Source organism: Macaca thibetana, chromosome 15 (assembly GCF_024542745.1).
Source record: "Macaca thibetana thibetana isolate TM-01 chromosome 15, ASM2454274v1, whole genome shotgun sequence".
NCBI classification, from domain to species: Eukaryota; Metazoa; Chordata; class Mammalia; order Primates; family Cercopithecidae; genus Macaca; species Macaca thibetana.
The window spans coordinates 84,517,708-84,542,782 of NC_065592.1; the positions used below are offsets into that span (position 1 = coordinate 84,517,708).

The window sequence follows — 25,075 nt, forward strand, 5'->3', positions numbered from 1 at the left end:
AAAAATTTGATGAACAGAAATGGTCAAAGTAGGACTTTTTTATGTGACTTGTTTGAACCAAGCATTTTGGTGTAGTTGGTCAAACGCAGCTTTACTGGACTTTGTAATCAATTTTAGGATGACATGAGGAATGGGTAAAAATTATACACATTAATGAGAAAATTGACATTGTAATATTATACGTTCTGGGCCATTAAAATATTTCTCCATTGAAATACGTATATCAAAATGTCCCATACCAAGAAATGACCATAATTAGCCAAAAGGAAGTACATTCCTTATGGCACCAATATGTTAAACGCCTTTCTTCTAAGTCGTGGTGACCACATCTCTAACCTGAATCCTGTAGTCTGAAATCTAAGGGAAGATAAGTCTCTAAATAAAAATGGGAAGAGTCATTCCAGGCCAAGTGCAGTAGCTTACACCTGTAATCCCAGGGCTTTGGGAAGTCGAGGCAGGAGGATCACTTGAGGCCAAGAGTTTGGGACCAGATTGCATGCAGTATAGGGAGGCCTCCGCCTCTAATAAAAAAAAAATGCTCCATTATTCATTTCATCTTTTTACCCTTCCTCCTGTGATTCTTAGTGTGAGGGCAGAGAATCTCAGTTTTATATCCTACACAATGCATAGCATCTTACTCATAAGAGGCACAAATAAGGTTTTGTTTTGAGAGGAGAATGAGAGCATCTTGCAATAACTAATTTACATCAGGTATTCTACTATACTTTATCAATATTTATGCTGGTTATATTTCTAATTTTATCTGTGCCTATCAGTTAGTTGTCAGTAACTTTTAGTAAAAATCCCGTACCTACCACACCCTAATAAACACCTGCTGTTTTTGCTGCCCAGCATCCATTCACCTTCTTCTGGACACTATATTCCAAGTTGTCTGGGAACCCCACACTACCTACCCTGAATGCCTGTACTTCCTCACCTACCTGCTCCTTAACTAACAGATGGGGCATGAGATCCAGATCAGAGTGTCACATGCCACATTGCCCTGGCTATAAAGCTTTTGTTATTGTTGTTAGGGCTGGGCATACCAGCCTATTGTGGCAAATAAGATGATGAGTTTGGTTTTTGTATTTTTCTGAAACTTTTGGGAAAGGTTGCTTCACTTTTTCTTCACCTGAATTTGAGAGTATAAAGTATACAGCTGTTGTCATCATCTTGTGATGATGAGGAGGGAGATGTCAGATAATGGAGTGTGTGCGGAGGAGAGAAGGAGAAGGGAAGAGAGGGAAAAGAGGAGGAAAGAGGGCAGAGAGAGAGAGAGAAGTTGGGTGCTGTATACATTGATTGAACCTGCAACAAAGCTGCGCTGTCAGAAGAGAGGGTGACCGTAGATTTTTCGTTGTTGTTGTTATGCAAAACAGTATATTCCCATTCCCATTTAGACTGTGGAGTTTTAGCTGGTTTTTTATTGATTTTGTAATCAATCTTAGGATGACATGAGGAATGGGTAAAAATTATACATATGAATGATAAAATTGACATTGTACTATTATGTGTTCTGGGCCATTAAAATATTTCTCCACTGAAATAAGTATAGCAAAATGTCTCATATCTGGAAATGACTGTAATTAGCTAAAAGGAAGTACATTCCTCATGGCACCAAAATGTTAAATGCCTTTCTTCTAAGTCATGGTGACCTGAATCCATGTAGTCTGTAGTCTGAGATCTAAGGGAAGTGAAGTCTGTAAATAAAAATGAGAAGAGTCATTCCCGACCAAACAGTAGCTTACATCTGTAATCCCAGGGCTTTAGGAAGTCAAGGCAGGAGGATCGCTTGAGGTTTTCTGTCACTTTCAGCCTTGTCTGAACTTACATGTGTGCCAAACGCCAATCACATGTTCTTCATTTCATAGCATGTTTTGGTAATATGGACACTATGGCAATTTTAATGCTCCATGGGGGAGAATGAGTGATTCTGAACTGGAGTTTTATTGTATATAACATAACATTAATTTGTCTAATATTAATATTTACTGATTCGCTATTATATGCCATTCCACAAAGAATTCCAAAAACACAAACCACACTTCTAAAAGCAACAACAAAAATTGCTTCTCAGAGATGGTTTATTCCCTCTTACTAGGGCTGGATTCTTGTCACAACTATAGTTTTGCATTTTATGTGGAAGAGTGTTACATAAATGGTTAATTTCATTTATATATAATATTAAAAATCATCCCTTTAGAAATATACACAAAGGAAGTTTTGACACTCATAGTTTTTCGAATAAGTTTAATTTCACCTATTCAAATAATATTGTGAGAATTCCTTAGAACTTTCTTTTTTCCTTAAAATAATTGTTACGACAATTTAACTTGAGCATCAGTTGGTTTTTACTTTCCGTATGAAATTTACACCTATCTAAAGGGGCACTAATTGTGTAGCATCTGTCGGGATGATAATGTTTGGCTTTCTGCTAGTGTGGAGTCCAATCTCATTATGGTTTCCAGGAACATGCATGCAATGACTCTCAGCACCTTGGCTAGCATGCATTGTTAGCTGGGGTGAGCGTCTTTTCACTTTAGATCCACTGTCAGTTCAAACCAGTTAAGCTGCACATTAATAACTTTGGGAAAAATCAATCCTTCTCCGAGATCCCCAGAATGAGAGCCTAATAGGATTCATTTCATGCCCTAGGTCTCAGTTGTCAATGTGGCACATTGGAGATGTATAGATTCTTCTATTTCAAAGCAGAAAAGTGGCAAACTAGCTCCCAAAAATGTGTGAAATCATTTCAGTAGCTTCCCGACCCTACTTCAATATTGATCAACTTGGAGTCCCAGGGTGCTTAGGAGGATTGCTCAACAAATTCAAGCTGTGTTTCTTGAGTCTCTAACTTTTCACAAAGGTTTAACAGAATTTGTCCAACTTGAGATAGGTTGCACGGGCTAAGTAAAATGTTAGACCTGCTTTTGGTTTGAATTACGTGAACTCGACATGCTAGACAGTTGATGTTCATCAGAAGCTCTGATTGGTAGTTATTTTGGTCTTTGATGAATGAAAAGTGGGGAAATCTTTCATTTAACAGCTTTTATTGAGTTTCTATCTTATGCTAGTTTTCTTGATACAATGTAAAACTTAAGGTACATAAGTAGCAGAAATAAGGAAATGAATCCTTGGGAGTAAAGAAGTATGGAACCAAATGGCCGAGCATGGTGGCTCACCCCTGTAATCCCAGCACTTTGGGAGGCTGAGGCGGGTGGATCACGAGGTCAGGAGTTCAAGACCAGCCTGGCCAAGATGGTGAAACCCTCTCTCTACTAAAAATACAAAAATTAGCTGGGCGTGGTGGTGGGTGCCTGTAATCCCAGCTCCTCGGGAGGCTGAAGCAGAGGCAGAGAATTGCTTGAACCCGGGAGGTGGAGGATGCAGTGAGCCAAGATTGCAACACTGTACTTTAGCCTGGGCGACGAGTGAGACTCCATCTCAAAAAACAAAAAAAAGAAGTATGGAACCAGTGATAGCACGTGACCTTTCATCTTACAGATGAAGAAACCAAGGCCCAAAGTAGAATGACTTTGCCAAGATATCATTGGCTTGTGACTGAGCTGGAATAGGAACCTATAGATACTGATTGTATGTATTGCTTACTTTTGATAGTAAAAGTGGAATACCTTTTTCATTTAATTAATTAATTAATTAATTAATTTTCTTTTTTTGAGATGGAGTTTTGCTCTTGTTGCCCAGGCTGGAGTGTAATGGCACGATCTTGGCTCACCACAAACTCCGCCTCCTGGGTTCAAGCGATTCTCCTGCCTCAGCCTTCCTGAGTAGCTGGGATTACAGGCATGTGCCACCACTCCCAGCTAATTTTGTATTTTTAGTAGAGAGGGGTTTTCTCCGTGTTGATCAGGCTGGTCTCGAACTCCCGACCTCAGATGATCCACCTGCCTCGGCCTCCCAAAGCGTTGGGATTACAGGTGTGAGCCACTGTGCCTGGCTAGAATACCTTTATAATCCATGTTGGAGCATAAATGTACACAGAGTAACACAGGTCAAAATTTTTTTTTTTTTTTTGAGGCGGAGTTTTGCTCTTGTTGCCCAGGCTAGAGTGCAATGGCACAATCTCGGCTCACTGCAACTTCCACCTCCCGGGTTCAAGCGATTTTTCTGCCTCAGTCTCCCGAGTAGCTGGGATAACAGGCCTGCGCCACCACGCCCGGCTAATTTTGTATTTTTAGTAGAGACAGGGTTTCTCCATGTTGGCCAGGCTGGTCTCGAACTCCTGACCTCAGGTGATATGCCCGCCTCGGCCTCCCAAAGTGCTGGGATTACAGGCATGAGCCATCGCGTCCGGCCCAAGAATATTTGCTTTGAGCCTGCTGTCATGGTAGGAAGCTGGAATCAGCTAAATTTTACTAACGTGCTACCTGATTCGAGGGATCAGCAGTATGAGTAGGTGATGGAAGCCGCTGCCTACATGCTACTTAAAGCCTTCCAGCCAGAAAAATATCTCCCTGCACCTGTCTGGCATAAAACCAAAGTCAAGTTGCAACTCATTCCTCTCATTCTGTTTTCCCTTTTTCTATAAAATTCAGGTGAAATGTATGCATTTCTTCAAACTTAATTGCTATTCTAAGAAGTAGAGGTAGCTTTCCTCTTCCCTACTTTTCTCATCTGCAAACTTCTAGGCTACTATCTTTTGAACTTTTCTAAGTAAACCACAAGGGTGCTAATGGTGATAATATATCTGGATAGTGAGATAGGGTATTTTTAAATGTTCAAATCTTAAAAAATAAACATACGCTTATTTTTCAAGAGTAATATAGTAGCTATTTAAGGATAATAGACTTCTGGCCAGATGCAGTAGCTCATGTCTGTAATCCCAGCACTTTGGGAGGCTGAGGAGGATGGATCACTTGAGGCTAGGAGTTCGAGACCAGCCTGGTTACTATGGTGAAACCCCATCTCTACTAAAAATATAAACATTACCCGGGTGTGGTGGCAGGCGCCTGCAGTCTCAGCTACTGGGGAGGCTGAGGCAGAAGAATCACTTGAGCCTGGGAGGCGGAGGTGGCAGTGTGCCAAGATGGTGCCAGTGCACTCCAGCCTAGGCAACAGAGTGAGACTCTGCCTCAAAATACTAATAATAGTAACAATAGACTTCTTTAAAACAAGTAATGTTAACTAGTACACTAGAGCATTGTTATCAACGTGTCACTTCAGCATCAATCATTAAGTGCCTTTTATTATATTCGTATCACTTAAGATTTGACATGTAGTATATATAATAATACGACATTCACTAATTATGCTAGGGAAATGTTACAGTAATACTATGAAAGCTATTAATTCCTACTCCTAGAGGTGGCAGAGAGAAAATATATTAGTGTAAATTCCATATGGGTAAGACAATATCTGTTTCATACATTCATACCCACAGTGCTTAGCATGGTGCCTATCATAATATAGATGTCCAATAAATATTTGTTAAGTGAACAAACTGTTAAAGAATATTTATAGGGACTAGCACTATATTCTCATAAAAATTGACAAAATATGGATTGAGCCATCTCTCTATTGTCAGTAGGGATACTCACGGGCATAACTACACTATACAGATAAAGTAGTTTGGGGGGGGCCAAGGGTGCCGCTTCTATGGATAGGCAAACCCCGGTTCTCACCTAAGAACTGGAAAATGGAGATCATTATGATTTGCTATCCATTAAGGCTTCCTACTCAGAAGAACACACAGTTTAAAAGGAATGCATTTATCCTATCTCAAATTTTTGGTGTATCTTTTTTTTTTTTTTTTTTTCTCTCTAAAGCATAACGAGCTTGTCAGAGTTTCCATGGTGAACACAGGGCACCATGGAAACTGATAGATTTAGCTACACGAAAAGAATAAATAAAATAGGCAGGCATTTATTTCACTGTACAATGACAACTTCTCTCCTAGATAAGAGAGGAAAAGTGGCTTCTCATTTAAACTGCTTCCCTGCACTCTGTACCTCGTGAAAACCTGAGTTATTCTCACTGGCCCATTCTACTGACCTACGCTGATTGGATTCTTGTTTTTCTCAAAGTCTATTATTCCCTTTAGTTTTACTGCAGGCTAGATCGGAGTGTCACCAGCAACTGTTGGAAAACCATGTACAATGTGAAAGTTGTAGATGACAGCCCACAGTGCAGTGGCCAAGTGAGTCATGGCAAAACTGAATGAACCGTTTCTGGGAGTTTACTGTGATGAGACAATGTGTGAGAACAACTGGACTCAAGATCCAAGTCCATCCTATACTAACTGCATAGGCAAGCCAACCTCCCCGAACCCATTTCCCCATCTGTGGAATGGTTAAAATACATCCTCTTCCTATTTTATAGGGTTGTTGAGAGGCTCAAAATTAGATAGTAGAGGAGAAAGCCTTTTCAAACAGTCAGGTTCTATTAAGCAAGAAGGACTGACTGACTAAGCTGCAGGTATAATTACATTCACGAGATGACCAAAATGTCAAAGCTAATCACGCTATGGTCTAGGTTTTGGCCTCAGGCAATTAGAGGGTTAGAACCCGCTGATCCCACCCCAGTAGTTGGGGAGTTTGGGGACTACTTGGCTCCGTTTGAAACAGAGAAAATTGAGATTGTAAGAAATGAAGCTTTTAAATTTTTCTGTATGTTTGAACATTCTCATAAAATGTTGGAAAACTAAATAAATGAAATAAAACTCATCCTTAAGTTCTAGTCCCAGTGAATTGTTCACCATTAGCACACACCCACTATAGCCTCTTAATTTTTACCATTAAAGCATCGCCTGCAATTCAATATTCATATTAATCTATGGAGCACCTCCTAATGACCAGGGACTGTGTTAAGGGGATACACAGAAAGAAAGAGGACATGGTCCTTCAGAAAAACACAATCTTCTTTGGGGTATAGATGAGTAATGGAACGATTACAGCACCCCCACAAACTCAGGGGAGGAAGACTTAACACTCTATAGCAGAAATGTAAAGATATCCTGGATAAAGGTGAGGGGGGTGGGGGGAGTGGGTGGGACAATGAGGCAGACATGGTATGAGGTGGTAAAAGGGCACCACAGGCAGAGAGAAGAGTGTGAGCAAAGCGGATTCAGAGCATATGGGAGAGTGGAGGTAGCCAAACCTGAAGAAGCAGCCAGGGAATATTCCATGCCAAGGCAGGGTTCTTTTTTTCTGAAGGAAGTGATATGTGGGGGTGGAGCACTAATGGTTCTTGGGCTGTGTTCTGAAGGTGAATATGAAAGCTCTGTATTCCCTTTTTCCTCCAAACCTCTGTAGCCAGGATAATATTCCCCTGGGGATACCAGAATGGGAGTCAAAATTGCAGGAGGACCAGCAATTTAAAGGAGTTGACAAGTCCGAGAGTGGAGTCTCACCCTGTTGCCCAGGCTGGAGTACAGTGGTGCAATCTTGGCTCACTGCAACCTCTGCCTCCCGGGTTCAAGCGATTCTCCTGCTTCAGTCTCCCTAGTAGCTGGAACTACAGGGGTGTGCCACCACACCTGGCTAAATTTTTTATATTTTTGGTAGAGACGGGGTTTCACCATGTTGGCTAGGCTGGTCTCGAACTCCTGACTTCAAGTGATCCACCCGCTTCGGCCTCCCAAAGTGCTGGGATTACAGGCATGAGCCACCGTGCCTGGCTGGGAAGCCAAGACTTCTGACGTGTGGTTGAGCCATGCTGCCTGGCAGTATAGCACCCAGGGCTTCTAGATCCTGGGTACTGACAACTTGACTGGGAATGGAAGCTCAAAAGAGCTAAAATTTACCTGAGGAGCACTAATGCCATGTCACCTGGAGGTTCATGGCTAATCCTTCTATTTAAGACAATTAATTTTTTAAAAGCATCATAATGATTACTCATCCTATAAACCACATAGTAACCATATTAAAAAACATCAAAATAAAATTCTCTACTTAGTAATTCCATTATCTCAACAGAATAACATGCATTGTTTGATGTACCTTTTCAATTCTGGCCAATATGCTTATAGCTTTTCATGATTTTAATCATAGCATAGAAGCTTTTTTTTTTTTTTTGAGACGGAGTCTCGCTCTGTCACCAGGCTGGAATGCAGTGGCGCAATCCCGGCTCACTGCAACATCTGTGTCCGGGGTTCAAGCAATTATCCTGCCTCAGCCTCCTGAGAAGATGGGACCACAGGCACGTACCACCACACCCAGCCAATTTTTGTATTTTTAGTAGAGATGGGATTTCACCATGTTGGCCAGGATAGTCTCAATCTTGACCTCGTGATCTGCCCACCTCGGCCTCCCAAAGTGTTGGGATTACAGGCGTCAGCCACCGCGCTGGGCGAGAAGCCATTTCTGAAAGCTTAACATTGTGGCTCTATACTCCCCTATTGTTTTTAATAACTGTAAAATATCAAGTAGATATATTCTAGTTCATAAAACTAGTCTCTTTTTTTTGACATTTAGGTTTTCATTAAAAAAATTATTAACCGTATCTGTTTTAGGAAAGTAATACATCTGTTGGAAACATCTAATTGAATCCTGTCTCAAAAGCCATTTTCTTCACCTTTCTATCTGAGGTTTTTGTGTATACGAGGTCAAGGGAATGTTTTCAGTGTGCTGGCTGTTTCTACTGCCGGGAGGGAGTGTGGTCGGCAGAATCAGGAGAAAGTGACAAGGAACAGGGACAAGTGTAATGACCTCAGCTGCAGAGATTCCTGAGTCCCTGGTAGGGTGACCAACCATCTGTGTGCATGGTTCTGAGGGTCTTCCTGAATGGCCTGACTTTCAGTGCTAAAACCAGGAAAGTACCTGGTAAACCCAGATGAGTTGGTCACCCTAGACATTGGTTATGGGGAAGCTGAAAGAACTGAGAAGGGAATGAATCATTTTTGTAAGCCGGTTCTGTGTCATAAAAGCAGCAATTCAGAGAAAAACTGCTCACACACTACAATGAAATCCTCACCCTTTATGTAGGTGTCGAAATAGTTGTCTCAGGCTATGGCTCTGCTCACAGAAAAACCATCCATTATTCAATAAACATGTATGGAACACTGGCATTGTTCTAGGCATAAGACACGTCCCCTGCTCCTGTGGTGCTTCTGTTACTGTTGTGTGTGTGTGTGAGAGAGTGTGTGTGTGTGTGTGTACACTGGGGAGAGGGAAACAGGAGTAAACTAAAAAACACGAAATAAATAAGGATGGATACAATAAATGCAATGGCAGAAACAAGATGGATTAGTGGAGTAGAAACTGCTCGGGAGTCCGATGCCACTAGCTCGGTGGTCAGGAAAGGTGACTCCAAAGAGCCTGACATTCGAGACAAATCAGTGGTGAGAAGAGCCGCCAAGTTAAGAGCCACAAGAGGCATTACGGGCAGAAGGAAGAGCACGTTAGAGGGCCCTGAATGGAAGCCAGCTGGGCTTCATGGAGAACTTAGTGAAGGACCCAGTGGTCATTGTTTAGGGTGGGAACGCTGACCCTAGTTATGACCCAGCTCCATTTTCACAAGAGGGGATGATAAGGACACTGAGTCCCACGTGTCTTGTCCACAGTCTCTTGATTCCCAATTCAGCACCCGAGCCCACGCTACAATTGCTGCCTATTTGACTTAAGAACTTAATTTTCTCCCCTGGTGCAACTGGAAGTAAATAAAAGAGATTCATTTTACACGAGAAAATTGGTATTGGAATTGTTTGCGGACAAATACAAGAACCAAAAACATTAGCCTCAAGGTGAAGAGAGGAACCTTGGGGTCCACAATGACACCCAGTTCACCAGAGACGTTTTGTAAGACATGCTTCCAGAACCTTCCAGGTGAGGACCAATACGAGTTCTGCAGTCCACAGAAACTGAAAATGAAACTGGTCATAAGGTAGACAGCCCCAGCTGACCTTTCACCTGTCCCTGAACTAATGCAAGTTCAGGAGCTGAGTGCTACAGGTTGAAGAAGTAAGTGATCCTAAGAGTTGAAGGGTCAGAGGAGCCAGGCTGACACAACTCATAAAAGGTGGAGGAAGCTGATCTTGTGAGCCTCAGCTGTGGTTGATCTTGATAACTCAAAGAGTTAACACATCCAAAACTAACGCAAGGGTGGGGAGAAAGACCACACCCCACGGGAGCGCGGAGCCAACTCGCGGGAGAAAAATCCTATTGGCATTGAGGAGGTAGGGAGCCAGCCCCTGGGCGCGGCCTGCAGGGTACCGGCAACCGCCCGGGGAAGCGGGGGCAGGACAAGGCCGGAGCCGGTGTCCGCCAGGCAGCCGCCCGCAGCTGCAGAGAGCCCCGCTGCGTCTCCTTCGCGTGCGCCCTCCTCGCTCCGCAGACCCGCGCTGCGCTCCGCCGCTGACATGTGTGCCGCCCAGATGCCGCCCCTGGCTCACATCTTCCGAGGGACGTTCGTCCACTCCACCTGGACCTGCCCCATGGAGGTGCTGCGGGATCACCTACTCGGCGTGAGCGACAGCGGCAAAGTAAGCAGGCGCGGGTTCGAGTGCACTCCGACGGGCGGGAGGACAGGTGCAAGGAACCCGGCGCGGTGCTCCGCGTAGCCCGGGGTTCGCTCGCTGCGCAGGGAGCGCCGCGGCTCCGGAGTTTAACTTGAGTCTTTGGCTCTTGGGCCACGCAGACAGAACCCTGGCGCTAGGCTCGTGGGCTGGCTGGGGAGTTCCCAGAAGCCGGGAGCAGTGGCGTGCTAACGCCACAACTGGCTCGACAGCAGTCCGGGCTGCGGGAGAGCCGGGAGCAAGGATGTCACACCCCGCCCCCCAGCCCCCCGTTCCAATCCTAAAATACCGACAATAATCTTCAATCTTGCTTCAATCATATTTGTTTTCAACACCTAGCACTGTGCCTGGCACAGGAGGCTCTCCATAAATGTGGTTGAATTTATTGTGAAAGAAATAAGAGGAGGGGTCATTTGATCGATGTTGTTTAGCGTGTCCAGAACATAGAACAAATAGAACTGATTTCATTCACCCTATCATTCAACAGAGATAATATACTAACGATGCAGGCTCCACAACTTGTAATACTAGACGGGATAGTCCGAAATAAATAATTCATCCATCTCTTTTCCTTTCTGTCTTTCTCTCTCTTATACACACACGCGTACACACACACACACACTCTATAGCCATTTGCATCAAAGCAAGCAGTTCCATTTTAACGTTCAAAATGTCTTCTTTGAATGTATCTTTTACACTTCCTTTTCCAAAATCAGGATTTCTACAAAGGACACAGGTAACTTGATGTCTAATATTTACTGTTCCATACACACATATAGTGACTATATCAGCCATGGCCTGGCAAGTTTGATAAGTGAAGCCATTCCATTTTTAGAAGAAAAAATGATAAAATAAATATGGAGATGGGATTTTTTTGAGCTGTTTTCCAACTACCAGTTTGGTTAGCAAAAGTACACATACTTGTGATTTGTCAAGTTGAAGATACTGTTCTTGACTAAGATGCCACTGAGTCGGTGACAGTTTTGAATCGTGACTCTTACATTTGGGGGTAACTAAACACTGTTTTCTCGTGATGCTTTAAAAAATACTCTTTTTATGCCTGTTCAGGGAGCCTGGTGTTGTGTTTCCAAGGTGATAAAACTCAGAGCTCTCCCAAATGGGGAGATTCTGGTAAACGCTGAGACTGATGAACCCATGCTTGGGGACTTGGTCCTCAAGTTTCAGGGAACTCAGGTTTGGGGCAAGTCCCAGGAAGCAAAAGAACGATATTGCTAAACTGGTGTAAGATTTGAGGTGTTAGTTTAATCACAAGAAGCTGTTCAACTCTTAGGTTTCTTTTTTAAAAGTTAATTTCCCACATCCAGAATTTTAATTGGTAGGGTAGCAGGCGACTGGCTTTACCAATGGAGAGGAATAAGAAAAAGAAGTAATTTATTTAAAAAATACCTTTTGTGTTGCTTGTACAGAAGAAGAATAAAAGAGTTTCCTGGCCGGGCGCGGTGGCTCATTCCTGTAATCCCAGCACTTTGGGAGGCCGAGGAGGGTGGATCACGAGGTCAGGAGATGGAGACCATCCTGGCTAACACAGTGAAACCCCGTCTCTATGAAAAAATGTAAAAAATTAGCCGGGCGTAGTGGCGGGTGCCTGTAGTCCCAGCTACTTGGGAGGCTGAGGCAGGAGAATGGTGTGAACCCGGGAGGTGGAGCTTGCAGTGAGCCGAGATGGTGCCACTGCCCTCCAGCCTGGGTGACAGAGCAAGACTCCGTCTCAAAAAAAAAAAAAAAAAAAAAAAAAAAGAGTTTCCTGAACATGCAATTAGTAGTTGAGTCAGGGAGTCTATCATACTGAAGTTATAAATTTAGAAAACATGCCCTTCCGCCACGAGACAAAGTTACTTAGGAATTGAATACAAAGGTGAGTTAGTCACTGGCTGGAATGTATGATATAGAGCTCCTGAACCAGTGGATTGCTAACTGTTGCTCTCCTCTCCTTCTAAGTGCAAGGCAGTTGATGCCTGGCTGTGTTTAAAGAGAGGCATGCCATACATGTTTCAAAACTTGACATCCCCCATTTCGAAATGGAGAATGTCTTGTTTTTAGAGTTTAGAGAGGGCATGCCATACATGTTTCAAAACTTGACATCCCCCATTTCGAAATGGAGAATGTCTTGTTTTTAGAGTTGCTGGGATAAATATGTTATTTATTTAAACATTTCAAGGTTCAAAAAAGAAAATATCCCTTTGGAATAAAGAAATATGTTGAATTATTATGATCTGTAATTTTTTTTTTTTTTTTTTTTTTTTGAGACGGAGTCTCACTCTGTTGCCCAGGCTGGAGTGCAGTGGCGTGATCTGGGCTCACTGCAAGCTCCATCTCCTGGGTTCATGCCATTATCCTGCCTCAGCCTCCCGAGTAGCTGAGGCTACAGGAGCCTGCCACCACGCCCGGCTAATTTTTTGTATTTTTATTAGAGACAGGGTTTCACCGTATTAGGATGGTCTTGATCTCCTGACCTCGTGATCCACCCACCTCAGCCTCCCAAAGTGCTGGGATTGCAGGCGTGAGCCACTGTACCGGCCAATGATCTGTAAGTTTTTACTGCTAAATTTTTAGGAGCTCAAACCTTGCAATGAATCAGAAATATCTAGGGGTGCTTGATAATATGCTGATTTCTGGGCATCATCCTCAGAGACTCTGAATCTATAGACCTGGAGTAAGCCCCAGAAAGTGGCATTCCAACAAGCATCCCAGGAGATTCAGATGCAGGTAGCGGGTGGATTACATTTTGAATAACTGTAGCACGTAGTTCCTGTGATGGAACAAGTTGTGTGAAGTATCAGGAGCTTATTTCTCCATTGCAAGCTCAGATCTGGGGTAGCATCTCAGCAAGAGGCCACACAGCTTACTCTGTCCTTCTGGTCTCCCTTTTAGACTTTATTCCTTATTTTGTATAACTTCATTTAGGCCCAGAGAATGCTAATGACTGACTGCTCTTAATACATTAAATTAAAGCTCATTCGAAAGCAGGTTAATTAAAAGAAATTATCTAGCCAACTTTTTGATATAAAGCAAAATACAGAGTTAGACTTTCTGCTCAAGTAGCATGTAGCTTTTAAGAATATAGACTCTAACATGTTTAATTCATTTGCAAATATTTAATCTTGAGATATTGCATGCTCAAATATTACTAAGTTGCCTGATTCTTCCCACACACATCAGGGTCGGGTTGACAGTAAAGATGCATAAAGATGCCTCGGGCCTTTTAATGCACACTTACCCAGAAACAAATGAGGAAGAGATTAATTTTGGGGTTGTGCCCTGGGGTGGCAGGAGCAAGTCCAGTGGAGAAATAGAGACTTGGGTTCAGGTCAGAGTCTCTACCACTTACCTGTGCTGAGACCATAGGTGAGACCTAACCTGACTGAGCCTCCATCTCCTCATTTGTAGAGTCAGATTTCCTTTTGCTATGTATTACATGAGATAACGTATGAAAATGCCTGGCACTTAGTGGATACTTAACATGTACCATGTTCATTCTATTCCCTTTGCCTCCTAGCAAATCCTTAACCACTTGCTCACTGTGACATTTTTGCATGTTTTCACAGGTTGACATGCTAAGTGGTAGAGAAGGAAGCCCTGGCCTGTGATGAACTGTATGGGGTAGTCGCAGAACCTTAGCTTTTTCTTCTCACTGCTTGTGTCATTGACCCTCTGGGACCCAAAGATGCACCCGGGAAGAAAGATCAAGAAGCATTTAGTGCTAGATTCACTAGCATGCTATCTTTAGTATCTCTGTTAGACTTGACAATGCCATTATTCCCACTAACAGATGAGGAAGTTGAGACTTGAGGTCATGCATTCAGATATGGTGGGGTGTAGCTGGATTTTGAATTAGTATGGGCCAAAGGCCATGTTCTCTTTATTATAGCTGCTTGCTTCTCTAGGGCACAGTCCCAGACCTCAACAAATCTGCACTTTGGCAAGGGAGCTAAGACTTGTAGCTGTAATAAAAGTGGACTCATTCCTGAGCCAAACACTGGGCTTATTGCTGGAGATAAATTAATGAGCAAAGTATGCAAATACTGCCCTGCCCTCTTGAGGTTGATGATCTAGTAATAAATTAACAGAATCTTCCACGACCTATCAGAACTTGAACTTGTTAGGGAAGCTTTCCCTAGTGAGAAGTGACATTGAAATTGTGATGTGAACAATGAGAAGTTAAGTAGGTATATTAGTCAATTTTCATACTGCTGACAAAAACATACTCGAGACTGGGAAGAAAAAGAGGTTTAATTGGACTTACAGTTCCACATGACTGGGGAGCCTCAGAATCATGGTGGGAGGTGAAAGGCACTTCTTACATGGTGGCAAGAGAAAATGAGCAAGATGAAAAAGCGGAAACTCCTGATAAACCCATCAGATTTTGTGAGACTTATTCACTACCACGAGAACAGTATGGGGGAAACTGCGCCATGATTCAAGTTATCTCCCACTGGGTTCATCCCACAACACGTGGGAATTATAATTCAAGATGAGATTTGGATGGAGGCACATCCAAACCATATCAGTAGGTAAGGTGGACAGGATTTGAAGTAAAGAAGAGCCTTCTAGGTTGGGAGAACTGCCTGTGCAAAGGCCCTGGAGTAAGAAGGAATGAAACAGTCAAGGTAGTTAGAGTCCAAAGGTTGAGGAAAAGGCTAACACAGGGTAAGGCAGGACAGGTAGGCAGGGCTACGTTATGGAGGGCATCGGGGATGGTGGAATTGTGTCATGATTATATTTTGTGGTTTATAAAGGTCATTCTAACTTCAGGATAAATGCGTTGAAAAGAAGTTGAGTGCAGACAAAGAGGTCAGATAGGAGCCTGTTGCAGTATTTAGGTAAAATGGAATGTGGTTTAGATGAGAGAGGCAGTGTAGTTATCAATTGAGATATGAACTCCTAACAGTACCACTATCACTTACTACCTATGTGAATTTGATCAAGTTCCTTATCATTTGTATCTCCAAATTTCTTTATGCATAAAGTAATTATTATGGTCTACCTGATAGGGTTGTTGAAAGGATAAAATGGATTAATAAGTGTAAAATACATAGAATAATGCCTGGCATGTAGTACATGTCCATTAGACTTCAGCAGTTACTGTCAGCAATGAAGATGGAGAGAGGTGGACAGAATCAGTAGCTATTTAGATCAAGTTGACTGGATTTGATGATAGCTTCCATATGTAAGGTTGGAAGGCAAGTGCATCAAGAGTGGTTGCAAAATGTCTGTAAATGTGTAAATAGTACAGTGGGGCACAGGTTGACCAGTGATAGGAAAAGCTTCCTGAAGGAAGTGGTAGTTGAATTGGACCTGTTAGGATTGGAACATGCAAAAAAGGATTATATAGCCCTAGTGAAAAGAGTGAGCCAATGATCTTCAGTTCTGAAGACTGCTGGGAGGAGAAAGAGTTCTTTCTCACCTGAGACTACTTTACAGAAGTTCTCTCAGGCTGAATCACAAATCCTAGTTATTGTGTATCATCCTTTCCTCCACCTTCCTGCCAAGCTTAGCAACTCAAAATATGCTGTTGGTCCTGAGAAAGGAAATTGGGCTAAGCCCTCCCTTCTGAGGCTGCTGAATAGGAGCTTGGCTTTCATCAGAAAGGTGCTTTCACTCCCAATTATCACAAGATCATCTTGCAAATTCCCATTTTCTAGAAGGCTGATTGTTTGTTCAAAATGCTCATGGCAAACACTGTTAGAGCTACCCACTCAGCAGTCATGACCTCTTTTTCGTTATTAACACCTGAATTTGATCAGCCCATAATAGACTCAGCCTGTGGATCCATCATGGTGTAAGCCAGTCATGGTAATCCTATCTCCATTTACCAGATACTTATTCTTCCAGCTTCCTAGTAGCTGAGGGTGGCTAATGGTAACATTCTGACATACAGGAAGTTTGCTCAGAAGCTTCTAGGATGTGAGGGAAGAGAAGCCCTGCCTTTTTTGGATACTCTCATATGAAGAGAAGATACTTGGAACTGCTGCTGCCACCATGTGAGACTGTGAAGAAAAGGTTATAAGGGGATTTTAGAGACAGCAGCCCATTCTCTAACATCACTGAGCGGTTGAACTACCCCTGGAACTGTCTACCAGCAGACTTTTTTTTTTTTTTTTTAGATAGACTTTCGCTCTTGTTGCCTCTGCTGGGGAGTGCAGTGGCGTGATCTTAGCTCACTGCAACATCCACCTCCTGGGTTCAAGCGAGTCTCCTGCCTCAGCCTCCTGAGTAGCTGGGATTACAGGCACCCACCACCATGCCCGGCTAATTTTTTGTATTTTTAGTAGAGATGGGGTTTCACCATGTTGGGCAGGCTGGTCTTGAACTCCTGACCTCAGGAGATCCACCTGCCTTGGCCTCCCAAAGTGTAGGGATTACAGGCGTGAGCCACCGTACCCAGCCCAGACTTCTTTTGTGAGATATGAAATGTCTTTATTGTCCAAATCTCTGTTAGTTGGTTACTGTTCATTGCAGCCCAATGCACCTTCATTACTACACTGCTTTTCAATGAACAATATTTTACACTTTATAGTAATAGCTACCTTCTCCTTCTTCTCCTTATTGGCCTTTCCGGGCACCCATATCAATAGTCAAGCCCAGCCAATTTTCCTCTGGGATATCTGTGTGCATATGCACTTCCATTGCCCCCATCTAGCCCTTTACTGTCTCTGAGCTAAAATATGACAGGAGACACTTAACTGTTTTCTCTCATTCTAATATTTCCCCCACATTACTGACAATTGTTTTCTTGGACCATGGGTAAGTATCATGTATCTCCCTCTTCTGTAGCCATCTATTGCCTCTAAGGTTCAAATGTCCTGGAAGATGTTCTAGACATTACATTATTTGGTCCCAGCCTGTTCTCTAATTCTTTCTGTTACGTCATTTCTCTGTCTGGCAAGTGGGAATAGGATTACCGAGACTGGTTTACACCATGCTGTATCCATGAGCCAAGGGATGTCTATCCATGCAAATTTCTCCCTGTTTTCCAGCACATCATGTCCTTTTTTATGCCTCCACATTGTTGGCACCAATTTCTCTGCCTGGAATAGTCCTCCTTTTTATATCCCTATTTCCATTTTACTTCTCTCAAAATGAAATCTTGCTCTCCCTTTAAGGCCCAGCTCTGATCTTCTCTTTTTCACAAAGGTTTTTTGACCACCATTCCCAAGTTGAAATAAATTGCCCCTTCCTCTGTTCTTCCATAAAATTTTTCATAAATTTCGAATCAGTATTTTACAGGTAGTTAAGAACATGATTTCTAGAGTCCGATTATGTGAACTCAAATCAAAACTCTGCTACTTACTTGGACAAATTTTCTGACATAGCTGAGCCTCAACATCCTCATTTAAAAATGTGGATTAAGGCTGGGCGCAGTGGCTCAAGCCTGTAATCCCAGCACTTTGGGAGGCCGAGGTGAGCGCATCATGAGGTCAGGAGATCAAGACCATCCTGGCTAACACAGTGAAACCCCATCTCTACTAAAAATACAAAAAATTAGCCGAGTGTGGTGGCAGGCACCTGTAGTCCCAGCTACTCGGGAGGCTGAGGCAGGAGTAAGGCGTGAACCCGGGAGGCGGAGCTTGCAGTAAGCCAACATCATGCCACTGCACTCCAGCCTGGGCAACAAGAGCGAAATTCTTGTCTCAAAAAAGAAAATGTGGATTAATAGCACCTTGATAGAGTTGTGAGGCAAGTGAGATAGTATGTTATTATTTTTCTTTTTCTGAAGTAATTATTCCAATTTGCCTTGGATTAAACTTAGTTTTACAGAATGTTCTCACTCACTGAAATGATTTAAAGTTTTTGGAAAAAGAGAGGTGAACTGGAGAAAAGGTAACACTAAGTCATACTGTATTTCAGACACTCTGCCAAATCCCTTACAAATCAACAACCTTGAGACAAGGTAAGGACACCATCACCATCATCATCATCATCATCATCATCTCTACTTACAAATGAGGAAATGGAGGCTCAGAGAGTTATTTGGCTGCAGTCACAGCAAATAAGTGGCAAAGGCAAGACTCAGAGCCATGCCTGTCTGATGTCCAAGGTCTGTGCTCTCCAGGAGTCCCTGCTGTCTTCTGTCATGGAGAAGGCCAAAACTCTATTGTCCTTAAGGCCCCTTCAACATTGTCATGTTGTTTTAGCACATAGTAGGTAGTCAGTAAAGTGTGCTGAATGTGATGTGTAATACAAAAACGAGGCAGGCAGATCACGAGCTCAGGAGTTCAAGACCAGCCTGGCCAACATGGTGAAACCCTTTCTCTACTAAAAATACAAAAATTAGCCTGGCATGATGGCGGGTGCCTGTAATCCCAGCTGCTTGGGAGGCTGACAGGGGAGAACTGCTTGAACCCAGGAGGTGGAGGTTGCAGTGAGCCGAGATTGTGCCACTGCACTCCGGCCTGGGTGACGGAACGAGACTCCGTCTCCAAAAAAGAAAACAAGAAAAAAAAAATTAGTCTGAGAACAAACCTTTCTCAGCAAACCCCACCTTAAAACCCAACTGTGTCAATATCAGTTTATTTGTAGCCCATTGATTCACGAATTTAAAGAAAAATTGGGCCGGGCGCAGTAGCTCATGCCTGTAATCCCAGCACTTTGGGAGGCCAAGGTGGGCAGATCATGAGGTCAGGAGATGGAGACCATCCTGGCCAACACGGTGAAGCCCCGTCTCTACTAAAAATACAAAAAATTAGCCGGATGTGGTGGCGGGTGCCTGTAGTCCCAGCTACTCAGGAGGCTGAGGCAGGAGAATGGTGTGAACCCAGGAGGCGGAGCTTGCAGTGAGCAGAGATTGTGCCACTGCACTCCAGCCTGGGCGACACAGTGAGACTCTGTCTCAAAAAAAAAAAAAAAAAAAAAAAAAAGAATATATTCATCACCCCAAAGGGAAACTCGTGGCCCATTAAGCAGTTACTCCTTATTTCCTCTCTTCTCCTCTGCAACAATCACTAATCTGCTTTCTCTATCCACTTGCCTGTTCTGGATGTTTCAGATAGATGGACACATATAATACATGACCTTTTGTGTCTGACTTTTTAGACTTAGCATAATGTTTTCAAAGCTCATCCATGTTGTGGCATGTGTCACAATTCATTCCTTTTTATGGCTGAGTAGTATTCCATTGTGTAGATATACCACATTTTGTTTATCCTTTCATCAATTTATGGACATTTGAGTTGTTTCTGCCCTTTAGCTATTTGTCAGCAGTGCTGCTATAAATATTTCATGCACATGTTTAAAAAACCAGCTGGTTAAAAAAAATCTTTGTATGGCTTCCCATTGCCTAACCCTGTGATAAACCCAGGCTTGGCCTTGCTGACTGTTTGCCCAACCTTCCATGTTGTTACATTCCTTTGTGTCTTTGTCCATGCTCCTTTTGCACCTTCCATCTGCTGGATGGATACACCTTTCAAGACTCAATTTAGGTGTTACCTCCTCAATGAGATCATTGCTGACATAGCTTCCTGCCTTCCTTCCACAGGCAGAGTACAGTGGTGCGATCTTGGCTCACTGCAATCTCCGCTTCCTGAGTTCAAGCAATTCTCCACCCTCTGCCTCTCAAGTAACTGGGACTACAGGTGTGTGCCACCACACCAAACTAATTTCTTTCTTTCTTTTTTGTTTGTGTTTTAAGTAGAGATAGGATTTCACCATGTTGGCCAGGCCGGTCTCAAACTCCTGACCTCAGGTGATCTGCCCGCCTCAGCCTCCCAAAGTACTGGGATTATAGGTGTGAGTCACTGCCCCTGGCCTGTGTCCCACTTTCTACTCAGTGTCTCTTTACACCTCTTACTTGAGCTCATGAGTCTCCCCAAACCTGACCTTGAAGGCAGGTTCACGACTGTATCACCTTTGTGTTTACAGCCCTTAACACATGGTAGGCACTCTGATGAATATTTCTTCAATAACCGGTGCTTGGATTTTTTTCACCACAGGATAACCAGGTTATCATCCAAATAACCAGTTGTTTGAATAAGAACTCTGTTTTTTTCTAATCTAATGCCAATGTATTTGGCTACTGGGAGCTGTAATTAGTTTTATGTCCTGGTGAGTAATTAAGAACCCTAGAAGAGTACATTTTAATTAGAACTCTGAAACCTCATAAAGTTGTCAAAGGCCTTTAACTCTGACTATGTTAAGGACCTGCAATAATGTAGATTACAAAGGCCTGCTTGCTTCTTTTGGTTTTGTATTATGGTTTTATTATGGTTTATTAATTATCTGCTTTTTCATAAGATGGTAATTTACTTGAAATGTTGCCTGTAAGTGCCACTTAAAATTTATAGTCCTGGAACATGGTAGACCCTCCATAAGCAATAGCTCTTATTATCCATCGCCTGCCCATCACAGTACTTGACACAGTGCTTTTGTGCAAAATCAACATTCAATACATGCTTTTAAATGAAACAATGAATAGAATGGGTATATGCTCTGCACAGAGTAGACAAGAAATAGTTAATCAACATTCTCAGATGGTTGTAGCCAGTGTGCTTGAAGGTGCAACACAAGAAGTAACATCGTTGGTGACTTCCACACACTGAGGCAGAGTTTTTCTCCTGCAGAGTTTTTCTCCTGAGCTATTTAACTGATAAATTGTTTCCTTTCAGCCTGTGTAGAGTAGTCTCATGTACCCTTTAACCCTTTTGGGAAATGCAAAACACAGAAGCCATTCTGGGTTCCTAGATGAGTGGGGACACTTGTGCTTCCTCACCTTCCTGCAGAGCGCGGACTCAATGGTCTGTGACGCTCCTATGCTTGGAGCTCATGAGAGCTGACAATAGCTGAGGGAGAGCAAGGATCTCAAGGTCTTAGGCATAAAATGGTAAGCAAAAGAGATGCAGCTCCTGCCTTATTTGCACTCGGAGTCAATAATCGAATTAGTATGGATCAGTATACAATTTCTAAAAGGAAAACATGCAGAGTGCTCTGGAGATGTAAATCAAAGGACTTGGCTTATTTTGAGGAGATGCTTCAAGAACGTAACCCCAAAGAAGTCATGTTGGAGCTGAGTCTGTAGGTTAAATGGGAATTAACTAGGCACAGAGAGGGAGGACCCAGAGGGGAGGAGGAACCAGGAACCATGTGGCAAAGAATGGAGGAAGAGGAGGTGGTGGAACTAGATGAGGGCAGAGAGAAATAATAGTCATTCCCATTAGCCCAAGAGCAATGGAAAGCCTATGAAGGGTGTTAGAGGAAGATGGGTCAGATTTACATTTTAAAAATATGTTAAAAATAATTTCAGAGTAAGGAGCAGAATGGAGCAGAGCAAGACTAGCTGCTGGAAGAGATGAGTTAGAAAATGACTGCAGTGGACCACCAAAAGATGGTGCTAGGGATGGAGAGAAACAGGGAGACCTGTGAGAGGAGAAGGGGGCAAATCAATGGGATTTGATGACGAATGGGTAGGGAGGGAGAGGGAAGAGCTTTCCTGGGTTTTAGGCTTATACAACTGGATGGATGTGGCTGTCACTGAGTTATTGAAGTCAAATAAAATACAGAGACAAATCTCTGACATGAAAACATTTCATTTGGGAAGAAAGAATTGCAATTTGGGGGGCATGCACACAGACCGACTGGCCTTCAGTATGTTCCATGAACAAAGAGAAAGTTAGAAGTTTTATAAAAAGAAACGTTGCATATTGCTCTTTGAGAAAGTTCATTGGCACTAATAAGGTTTGAGGGAGCTGACAAGTTTTGATTGGTAAGTGACAGTAACAGGTACAATTCTTTTTTTTTTTTTTTTTTTGAGACAGAGTCTCACTCTGTTGCCCAGGCTGGAGTACAGTGGCTCAATCTCGGCTCACTGCAAGCTCCACCTCCCGGGTTCATGCCATTCTCCTCCTCAGCCTCCCCAGTAGCTGGGAGTACAGGTGCCCGCCACCACACCTGGCTAAGTTTTTGTATTTTTAGTAGAGATGGGGTTTCACTGTGTTAGCCAGGATGGTCTCAATCTCCTAACCTTGTGATCCGCCCACCTGGGCCTCCGGAAGTGCTGGGATTACAGGTGTGAGCCACCACCCCTAGCCAACTATCTTAAAGTCACAGGAGATTGTTTCAGCAGCTGTTAGATAAAACTGTGTCAGGTGCAGGAGGCAGTTTCAGGTGCAGGAGGCAATTTCAGCAGCCAGGCTTGCACAGAATTACATTCTTGGAGCAATGTTTTGTTCCCTGAGTGCTTTTACCCCTGACCTCTCTGTTTTAGTTGGGTATGACAAGAATGACACATTTGTTGATTAACTTTCACATAGGGAAGAGAAGAAGAGGTCCAGCCAGGGAGGGTGGATCCAGAGGTCTGCTTTGGCCATGGTGAGTTGAGATGCTTTTGTGACATCTACATGGAGATTTGAAGCAGACGTTGACTTGCTTGTCTGGAGCTCAGAGGAGATATCTGAATGGGTGATAGAAAATATGGAGTAAAGGTTGAGAAGACAACAGGAACTAGACTAATTCCTGTTGTTGAGTTTAGAGTAAAAGAGAATGAGTAGGATGAGGACAACCCAAATGTCAGAGGAAGACACAGGAGGGTATTGTCTTAGAAGCTTGCAAGAGAGGGGAACATTTCAGAATGGAGGAAGTAGGGCAGTTGTCATGTTACTGAGACATAAGAACAACAGTGGAAACTTATCCAATGGATTTAGAAACCTGAGGTAACTGTTGACCCTAGGAAGCTTATTTTAGCACAGACAGAGGGTGGCAATCAGCTCGGATTGGGTTTTGGAATGAGTGGAAGACAAACACATGCAGAGTGGAAGACAAGGACAAGTAATCACAACTCTTTTGAGATTAAATGTGTAATGTTTTATCATATGAGAAAAATAATAAATTGCTTCCAACAGTAATAAAATACAAATACGTTACATACATTTTATTCCCCCCACTGCTTAAGTTATCAGAGGACTTTTATACAAACATTTGCACTTGTCGCATTCTGAAGAAAAAATGCTCTGGGTGGGCCGGGCGCAGTGGCTCTCGCCTGTAATCCTAGCACTTTGGGAGGCTGAGGCGGGCCGATCACGAGGTCAGGAGATCAAGACCATCCTGGCTTAACACAGTGAAACATTGTCTCTACTAAAAATACAAAAAAGAAAAAAAATTAACCAGGCATGGTGGCAGGCACCTGTAGTCCCAGCTACTTGGGAGGCTGAGGCAGGAGAATGGCATGAACCCAGATGGTGGAGCTCGCAATGAACTGAGATCACACCACTGCACTCCAGCCAGGGCAATAGAGCGAGACTCTGTCTCAAAACAAAACAAAACAAAACAAAACAAAAATGCTCTGGCTGTCCTCTGTTCTTCAAATACTTTGCTTAGGTTTCTGTGAATCTTTAAATTTCAGGTGACTTAAGTGTGCACATTCAATCTACTGGGTGGTGCCTCATGCCTGTAATTCCAGCACTTTGGGAGGCTGAGGCAGGTGGATCATCTGAGGCCAGGAGTTCAAGACCAACCTGGCCAACATGGTGAAACCCCGTCTCTACTAAAAATACAGTTCACTTGTGCTCATATTCCTGTATTGTATGATTTCTCCCAGCCTTCCTGTATTGTATGGTGAATAACTTCTTTCCAAGGATGTTTCAAAAGTTAAGAAAGCATGCTGCTGTTGTCCATTTACAAATACTTAATTAGTGTCAGAGCTTAGAGTTAGTTGCAGCCTTCTTAATAATCATTTTACTATTTTATCTCAGAAATATAATCTAGCATTTCAGCATCACTGGACATCTCAGTAGGTAGTCAGTATTTTTGTTTGGAAGTACAGGATACCAGTAGTGAAACACTTCGTTTTATTAACATCAAGCAAGTAAGGCATTATTTTCCTATACATGTGAGGTTTGAAATGAAAACAAGCAAAACCAGGTAAGACAATAGAAGCAGACATTTTCTGTGTTTAAAAATGTGATTGGTATGTGAGGTATGTGTAGGGAATGGCTAAAAAGAAAATAAAAATAAATTTTAAAATGCAGTTTGGGTTGGGCGCGGTGCCTCATGTCTGTAATCCCAGCACTTTGGGAGGCCGAGGCGGGCAGATCTTCTGAGGTCAGGAGTTTAAGACCAGCCTGGCCAACATGGTGAAACCCCGTCTCTACTAAAAATACAGAAATTAGCCGGGCATGATGGCGGGTGCCTGTAATCCCAGCTACTCGGGAGGCTGAGTGGGAGGAACTGCTTGAACCCAGGAGGTGGAGGTTGCAGTGAGCTGAGATCGTGCCATTGCACTCCAGCCTGGGTGACAAAGCGAGACTCTGTCTCAAAAAAAAAAAAGAAAAAAAAATGCAGCTTGTTCCTAGTGAAGCATTTTAAGATTTACCCCTTCCCCAAGGGAAGAGAGAAAATCTTACCCTTCCTTCTGTTCCCCTCTTCCGGGTGAATGACTGTACAATGAAGATTTAATCTAGTTGAGAAAAACAATATATAGATGACTCATATACAACCTTTGTATGTATGAATGGAGGTTTGTATAATCACTTTTTTTTCACTGTCCTGACAAGTGGGAAGGAGAAAAATAAGATTTATACTAGATTTATTTCAGTGGAGATTAGAAGGAAAACTATCCCTGTGATCTAGACAGGATTGGATGTTTCAAAAGTGCCA

The 25,075-nt window shown here is 42.9% G+C and overlaps 1 protein-coding gene across 2 annotated transcripts in view; it reads left to right on the top strand.

The window, feature by feature from the left end:
* The first annotated feature begins 9,912 nt into the window (after positions 1-9,912).
* The window catches only part of GDA (guanine deaminase), a 114,035-nt gene continuing 98,872 nt past the window's right edge, over positions 9,913-25,075 (top strand). Inside the window, exon 1 of one of the 2 annotated variants that reach the window (XM_050760914.1) lies at positions 9,913-10,438. In XM_050760914.1, coding sequence (XP_050616871.1) covers positions 10,316-10,438 — 123 coding nt within the window. In that variant the 5' untranslated portion in view covers positions 9,913-10,315. The remainder of the gene's footprint in view (positions 10,439-25,075) is intronic. The other variant, XM_050760915.1, reaches the window with a different exon arrangement.